Source organism: Meleagris gallopavo, chromosome 23, assembly GCF_000146605.3.
Source record: "Meleagris gallopavo isolate NT-WF06-2002-E0010 breed Aviagen turkey brand Nicholas breeding stock chromosome 23, Turkey_5.1, whole genome shotgun sequence".
In the NCBI taxonomy this organism is placed as follows: domain Eukaryota; kingdom Metazoa; phylum Chordata; class Aves; order Galliformes; family Phasianidae; genus Meleagris; species Meleagris gallopavo.
This window is the reverse complement of record NC_015033.2, coordinates 2,429,082-2,437,495: the sequence shown is the minus strand read 5'-3', so window position 1 is coordinate 2,437,495 and position 8,414 is coordinate 2,429,082. Positions and strand designations below refer to the sequence as shown.

The 8,414-nt window shown below is 53.0% G+C and overlaps 1 protein-coding gene across 1 annotated transcript in view; it reads right to left on the bottom strand.

Moving 5' to 3' along the window:
• Positions 1–1,023: 1,023 nt before the first annotated feature.
• Positions 1,024–8,414, bottom strand: part of NOC2L (NOC2 like nucleolar associated transcriptional repressor) — a gene marked incomplete at its 5' end in the record, with an annotated part of 32,448 nt that continues 25,057 nt past the window's right edge. The window contains 3 exons of the mRNA XM_019622391.2: positions 1,024–1,392; positions 2,938–3,081; positions 6,130–6,265. Coding sequence (XP_019477936.1) covers positions 1,253–1,392; positions 2,938–3,081; positions 6,130–6,265 — 420 coding nt within the window. The remainder of the gene's footprint in view (positions 1,393–2,937; positions 3,082–6,129; positions 6,266–8,414) is intronic.

Genomic DNA, 8,414 nt, shown 5'->3' with positions numbered 1-8,414 from the left:
CTTGTCATTATCCATCACGTCACAATAAAAAAGATGCTTTCCAGCAATCAGTTTAAATAAAAAAGGACACCACTCAGTTTACAAACAGTACCTGGCTTCCTGAGCCCCTGGCTTGGCTGTATGCTTTTCCTTGCTGTGTGCTGTGCTGCTGCCACTGGGAAGTGGGGGCAATAAGCACTGTGCCCAGCTACCTTACAAGTAGTAAAAGGTAAGTGAACATGTTTGTCTTGTAGGCAGGGCCCCAAAGTTTCCATCCCAGACTCCTGTGTGTCCCCGCCATCAGAGGCACAGAGCCTCAGCCCTGAGCTCTGAAGCCCCAGTAAAGCAGCAGATGCTCTGCCCCCGCACAGGGAGCTGTAAATATAACAATAAATTATTAATTTTGGAGGAAACTTCCCCCCCTCCCCTTCTGAGACTCTGGGGCTGATAATTATTGTCAGTGCAGTTGGAAAAAATACACCCTTTCTGTTCCTGTTTCTGTCTCTCCAAAAAAGACATTGTGAGCTCAGAATAAAGCAGAAGCAAACAGCCCACACTGCTGTATTACTGCAGCAACTGCCTGCTTACCTGTGCAGTAACGTTTGGGAGCAGCACTGTGTAGGAAGGCAGGGCTCAGTCACATCTGCAGACACTGAGTTATCACTTAGCATGGGGCTATAGGAAACTTGTCTATTTCCTTACACTATTAGCTTTACCTTTTCCTACTCCATCCTGCTTTCACCCCTTCCCTTTGTGTCCTCCCATAGCCCATTTGTTCCTTAAGCTGAATTTCTTCACTATACATGCAGCCAGCGTGGCAGATGGATCTGTTGATTCCAATGCTGCTGATAAAAGGCTTCCACTGGCAGTGATAGAAAGCTCTAAGTGCTCTACACAACTCCTGAGAGCTCTTGGGGGGGAGGGTCTGGAGAGAACCCCAGGGCCCGCAGGTGGTTGGATGGGCAGACAGGAGGTCCTCATGCAAAGAGCTTCTCCTTCCCACTTGGTCAGCTGCTCCAGCAGGAGCTGAAACTGACCCCTGCGTTATTTAAACCAGATTTTAATGCGGGCTTTTTATTGCTTACACCAGTTTTACTGGCTTCGATGTGACCACAGAACATTACCAAAAAAACATGGGTTGAAAAACCTGCGAAGTCCAAGCAGCTTCGGTGCCGTGCTTCACTGCAACAGTCCTTGTGGGCAGCACCTCCTGCCCCAAGAGCTTACCGCCTCCTGGAGAACCAGCCAGGGGGGCTGCAGGGTCGGGGAGTGCTCAGTCATCATCGGAGAAAGCCAAATCTTCCACCATATCCTCCTCGCCCTGGGCCAGCTGCTCGAGGTCAGAACGTGAGAGTGCCTGGGGGCTGCTCCTCCGTGCCCGCCGTGAGCCCCGTGGGGCTGCCTTGTCTTCCTCTGGGGGTGGAAGGAGGGAGAGGTGTAAATCCTGCTGTACTGGGGCAGGTGGAGGCAACTCATCACTAATTAATGCCAGACACTCATTAATTTATCAGTGGTGCTGCAGCTCCCAGCAGCAGGGAGTTCTGCAGGGTGAGTTCTGTAGGGAGAGTACTGGGGCAGACAGGAGAGCAAAGTCACTGCTGTGCCTGTTCCTACCTCTGGTCTCACAGGCTCTGACCTGCTGGAGCTCTTCCTTGTTACACTGCACACTGTGTGCATGTGTGCTTTGTGGAAAAGCAGGGCAGGGATGCTCAGCATGGAGCTGAAGGCCTGGAGGACCCATCCATCCGCCCTGAGCAATGCCCTGCTGCCAGCCATGAGTGTTCAGACAGTGAGAGCACAGCCAAGAGGGAAAGCAGCAGCCACCATGGGTGAAAGAAGGGAGGACCAAGAGTTCCTGCTCCCCCTACACTAAGCTCATCTGCACATGGCAGGAGCAGAGAGGGAAAATGCTCTCTCTCCATCCTTTAACGTTGTCAGAACATGCACCAAATACCCATCTATTCTGGGCGCTGAGAGTGGGCTGTGCATGCCAAGCCACAGCCATCTGCCACGTGAAATCAGTCAGGTTTTGCTCTCACTTGGACTCTTTCCCCCTTCCTGCTCTCGTTGCCCCCCAAACTGGTGAAGAAAGGCAGCAGCACAGGAGCTTCTGTGGCTGCTCCCCACAACCACACGTGACGCCCAAAGGCATGCAGTGGAGCAGAGGCTTGGTCCTCCTGACACCCAGGCTCAAAGTGACAGTAAAAATAAACCAATCCAGAAAAGAGCAGAGCAGCAGAGCCCTGGCAGCCCCCGCTCTCATCTGCTCAGCTTGCAGCGAGTTGGCAGGGGCAGGCAGGAGCTGAATGTGGTTACTGTGCTGCTGGGCATAGAGAAGGCTCTGAGCTGGCTGAAGCTCTGTGCAGGAGGCAGGGATGGCACAGAGCTGCTGGCCCAGCACCACACCAACACTACACAGTGGGAGAAGCAAGCAGGACCTACAGTGTTAAAAAAAACTAGATGAATGCAGGGCTTGGCCAAGATCTCCTAGCTGTCCTATCCTGGGAGGAGCAACTGCTAAGGGTTACCCCTGTGCAGCCCCTCGTGCCCCTGGCACTGCTCAAAGGAAAGGTGAGGTACCCCCACCACACTCCCCTGCACAAGTAACCCACGGGGAGCCTTCAAGCAAAGCCTGCTGGGGTGGGCTCTACTTCAAGCATTTGTTTGAGCCTCGCTGCATGAGGCCCCTGCACGGAGATGAAAGGGGCTGGTGGCTTGTTAGAGCAGGGGCTGCAAAGACCTTAACCCTTTAGCTCTCTGCTCAGTGTGAGCACAGAACTGACAGGTCTCCCCGTCCATGCAGTGTGTATGAGAGAAGCCCTCCTGACACCCTGCAGCTCAAAACAGCAGCAGAGCAAGAACAGAGAAGACAGCTCCTTTGTAGGAAAGACCCCAGGATACAGAGGAGCCTCCGGCCATCAATAATTCCTTTTCCCTTTGCCCAGGTGTACTACTCACCATCTGAGTCACTGTCTTCCTCTAAATCTTCCTCGTCCTCCTCGACTTCATACTCTCCCTCTTCATCCTCATCATCCTCGCCATAGTCCTCCTTGCTGCTGGCTTCTGAGCTGTCGTCTGATGCCGCCTTGCCCTTGGCTTTCCCTGTAAGTATTTGTACTTTGTCAGTGGAAACACAAAGAGGAGCACAAGAGCAGGAAGCACACACAAAGGGCACGTCACCAACACCCCAACCTCCCCATGTTGGAGGGGACCTCACTGCACTGCTCTTGCTGATGCGCTGCCCAAAGGCCTTCACACTACAGCCCAGAGAACAATGCACAGCATTTCAGAGGCCCCTGGCTGGAATTCATCCACAAATAGGTATTTGGGATGGCCAGGAAAACACCTTCCTGCCCTGCTCAGGGAGACGTGAGTGCTGGGAGAGGGAGATGAAGAGCAGAGCACAATGAGGAGAAATGGAGCTGCTGAACAGACGTAGCAAAGGCGCAAGTCGTGAAGCTGGGCCAAGAGAAGGACTGGTTCCAGGGAGCAATAGTGTACAGCCTCCATCCCTCAGCTGTTATACACAACTGCAGACATGGGCTGCATGGTTCAGGGCATCCTTGTAAACCCTCTGAGCTTCATTCCCTCCAAAACTCACAGCAGAAAGGTCCAGAACCAGATGTCACTGCAAATCCCCTCCTAACCAGGTCCAAGGCAGTCAGGGAAGCAGCACCAAGAGCCTCTGAGTGCACGGCCTGGGCAGAGAAGCACCTCAGAGCCTCTGGATCAGACTGCCTGAGTCACCACGTGTCTAAATGGCAAAGGCATTCTGCACAGAGGGAGCACAGCCACAGCCTCTGCTCACCTCCTTTCAGCCCCAAGCTAAGCCCAGCTCACAGCTGCAACCTCCCTTCCCCTGCATCCAAAATCGCCATTTACCCGCGCATCAGTCAGTCTCTCTGCTAAAAAACCGGTGCACATCCTTCTCGTTTTGGCATCTCTTTTTTTTTCTTTTGCCTTATCCTCCCTTTCCAGCAGCCGATCCAGCCGGGCTGGCCACGGAGCCATCCATAAGCTTGCTGCCAGCTCACTGCTCGCTGCCATCCGTCAGCGCAGCGGCCCCAGGGGCAGCCACAGCCACATCTCACAGCAGGAGCCTCCCGGGCAGCCACGCAGAGAGCTGAGGAGATGGATGGCAGCGCTGCTGCCGGCGCCGAGCATATTGATGGGCACCTGAGAGCTCCGGCAGCGGTGCGCGCTCATCCATCAGGCAGGGCCGGCAGCAGCGCCGACAGCTCGGCTGGGAGCATGCAGAGAGAGCAGCTGTGGGCAGGGGAGAGGAGCCGGGCTGTTCCTGCGGCCCCTGAGCTCGGAGCATGCCTCCTTTTGTGTCGATGCACGCAGGTCCTGGTGCATCCTGCAGGCAGAAGTTGAGCCTTAGGTAGGAGCACACCTGTCAGGCTCGAGCTCCCTACTCCTTAGGATTGCGTATCTCCTTCCCCTCCTGCTGCATGATTTCTGCCTTGATTATTCTGCTAGGAAAAAAGAATAGAACTAACCTCTCTTTCCACACCCCCGGCCCCCACCGGCCTGGCATTAAATTGATGTAATATGATTACGTGAGGAATAAATGAAGAAAGCCGTTTGAGTTCATTAGCAGCACACCAGCACCTAACGCAGACGGCTGGGCTGGCTCACTGCACGCTGCCTCCTCGCTTTAATTGCTGCACCACCAGGCTGCCCACACCTCTTTCCCAGCCATTAATAATCTCCAGGAGCGGCCGCCTCCCCCCCCGGAGAGCTGTCAGCTGGGAAATGAGAGGAATGCAGGAGCTCCCCCACCTCCTTGGTGACACACATTGATCAAATCCACGCTTTCCTCCCCACCGCAGGGCTCCTTCCACCCTTGCCTGCTTGGTGGTTCCTAAAACGTGCAAACTGCTTTCTCTTCACACCTCGCAGAGACCCAACCAAGCGACTCTGGCCTGCCAAGTGATTTCTCTGCTCCAAAGAGGCACCATTCCTGCTCCTCTGGGAGGGTCCATTCAGCTCCACCTGCACAGAGCATAAGGTGAGAGCAAGGGGAATCCCCCCTCAGATCCACCAGATTAAGAAATGTTTGGAAATTCATTGCTCTCCTTTCTTCCACGTTGCTTGCCACTTATCCCCATGCAGCTTCCAGCCAGGTGCAGATCAAAATAAAGCAACCAAAATAAGGCAGCACTGCCTGGTTAGGAGTGCAATGCTGTGACCCTGAGCAGGCAGACCTGTATGAAAGTCCCCTTCAGAGGGTCAGGAATTCGGTCTGACCTCATTGACACAACTGTCCATCGCCCTCTTCATTCACTTAGAAAGCCCCCAAATTAATCAGCAGTGCTGGTGCTGACATTGCAGAGACTCAAGCCACAAGGTAAGCCAGTGAGACTTCTCAGTAACTCCTCTGCAGAGATCTACAGGTCCCCAGGACTCTGGAACTGGCTCTTTCCAGTAAGAACTCCAAACACAGCTTTGTATGCTGCTGCACAGGACCTCATCCTACAAAAACACACCAACCTGAGCCTCAGCAAGGTCAGTTATCTGACCACTTCTTCCTCCTGTATCGCAGCACCCTGTGAGGGAGCCAACATTCATTACTTCTGTGCTAATCTCATGACTGATGCTCACATCTCACGTGTGCCACACACGGGACTTTATCTGCAGATCAAACCTCCAAACAACAAAATCTCACATTCCTGCAAGTCTCCCTTCTACATAAATGATAACACGTTGATTAGACTTGCAATAGGCCAAACTTTCCCCAATGACAAAGAAGTTTTTCTCAAGCCTCGAGGTGCAGGTTCCACAATTTACTGTGGCCCCCTCGTGGTTACAGCCAGTGAGTGACAGCACTCCATTTCTGGAGCGTTCAGACTTCCTCAGGAAAACCTGCAATTAACTGAGCAATAAATGCATCAGAAGTGCACACAAGGAGAGGATGACCGTTCTCCCATCAATGATTGCTCTGGTAGCCAGCCCCTACAGCATTAAGTGTTTGCAATGACTTACAGAGTGGAGACCAAGCGTGCCATCAGGTAGAACAACATTCTTACCCTAACAGGGGATGGATTTCTGCATTTCCACCCTCTGTGCAAGAGACAGCAAACACTTCTTGTCCCAGGTCAGCTACACAGACAAAGCTGGACAAGGAGCCCAGCCCTAAAGCTGTACCTTTTATGGGGAATCCAACGTTCTCCTCATCAGAGTCTGTGTCCAGCTCAAACAGGTCCTTGAATTCCTTCTTATCTTCCTCCTTCCTTTCATTTAGTTTCTTGCGTTTAATTTCTGGGAAGTTCAAGTCTTCAAGCTGGAAGAAACAACAAAACCAGCAGTGAGAACAATCTCAGTTTGTACTTCTGAACATAAAATGCAGGACACATGAGCTTGGCTCTGCCCTGTGAGAGCAGTTGGTCTGCCTGCTGCCAACCAGCGGAGCAGCAGATAGATCTGTGAGCCCATTGCCAAGGTGAACAACACGTGCAAAGCACCACTGCCCCACTGATCTTTATGCAATACACTACATTTCTAAAGGGCAGTCCACTGCTGGCACCTTGGCTTTTCACCAGGACATCCCTGACAAGCTGGCTGTCCCAGAGCTCTGGAATGCAAGTCATGCAGGCTCTTCTGGTCATCTCTGAAATAGCAGCATTTCACCAATGCCAAAAGCTGTGGCAGCCATAGCAGCGTTGTTTTTTTGGCTTCACATTCAGCACAGCTCAACGGTAAGGTGCTGAAGGGTCTGTCTGCACCACGGCTCACCCTGTTGCTGGCCCTGATGGAGATCAGTGGGCCAAGCCTCACTGCTGCAGGCACAGCCAATATCAATGCCATTAAGTACTTGCAATTGACACCACCTCACCGCTCTTTACACCTCTCCAGAGGGGGATTAGGGGGAGGATTTACTTGCCAGGGCTCAGGCCAGCAGGGCGAAGATAATCAGAATGCAAATTAAATCCCAAGTGCACTCTGAACATCAGCTGCCCGCTGCCTGTGCCTGGCTGCACACCTCCTGGGAAGCACTCATGCATTAGCACACATTAGCTTGCTTGGAAACATTCACCCTATGAGTAATAACTCATTTGCTCTCCCACCCATCAGCCCAGCCCTCCATGCACTCCTCTCTGCCCACGGCCCTCCCCAGCCCAGCCAGGAGCTTCCCCAGTGGGACAGGCACACTCTATCCACAAAGGCAGCCCTCTGGGAAGGAGAAGGAGCTGTGCATTTGTTCCTGCAGCCAATTCCAGCAATTTCTCCCGACCTGTTTCATGGTTATGGTCCCCAGCTGAGCAATATTGATTGTGGGAGCTGAGTACTTACAGGCAATCATCTGCAGCACCAGGATGGGAAGTCAGAAGGTGGACAGAGAGGGGAGCAAAGCACCAAGCTCCTGCCCTGATGGCACCCCATAGCCTGCTGCCACTGCTCTCCTGCAGCAGTGAGACAGGAGCCTGGCACTGCCCAACCAGGACAGAGCTGAGGTTGGAAATGTCTCAGTCCCTGCACAGGGAACAGCCAACAGAAGGGGAAATACAGATCTGACAACTGCCCAGGTCCCTGTTGTGAGCCCTGTTTTTCACGGTGACCCCTCATGCATTCCTACAACACATCACTCAGGTTTGTAAGCAGGGCTGCAACTGTTCAGGTTGGGCCCCAGAAATCCCTACCAACTGTGGGGCCATCCCAAAGCAAGGGAATGAGGACCTACGCTGAGCCCCAGCTCACAGATACAGCCTGTGCTCAGCACCCAGGAGCAGTAATTAGGTAATTTGGGGGTCAGTCTTTTAATTCCCAGATAGAAGGTTACTATCTGCTGAGGCTCACGAAGCTGATTAGTCTGCATCCCATTAAAAACCATTGGGAAAAGCAAATGGGCAGACGGGGTCAGCACTGTTACACAAGGCAAGCTGCAGCTCATGGCAGCTGAGAGCCAGGGCTGATTTTTTTCTGTTCTTATTTTTTCCCCCCAATGGCTGCTAATGGGACATGGATTTTCCCAGCCCTAATGGGCCTCATGGTGTTCACTCTCCTGCTGGGGCTCACAATGCTGCATCATTAAGCTAGCAGTCCCCACCAAGAGAGACAACAGCCCCATTCACCAAGCAAAGATGTCAGGCAGCCACAGGCCCATCTGAAAGCTAACTCCAAAATCTCTCTCTCTGCAGCTGATCCGTTCAGCCCACTTTCTCCAGCAGGGAACAAGTCCCCGTCACCGCCCTTGAGACTTCCCCTGGTTTCTGAAGTCATCCTCCTGAGCCATGCTATGGCAAAGCAACAGCCCTTCAGTTACCCCAGGGAACCTCAGCCTCCTGCCCTTATCTCAGCACAGAGCACTGAGCGCTTCCAGGATCTCCCACGTCTTCTGCTGCACTCTGGGACCTGGCTCAAAGCCAGTCATGCTCATGTCCCATCGATTATTTTAATTGTTCCCCACCATACGCTGGAGACACCAATTACAT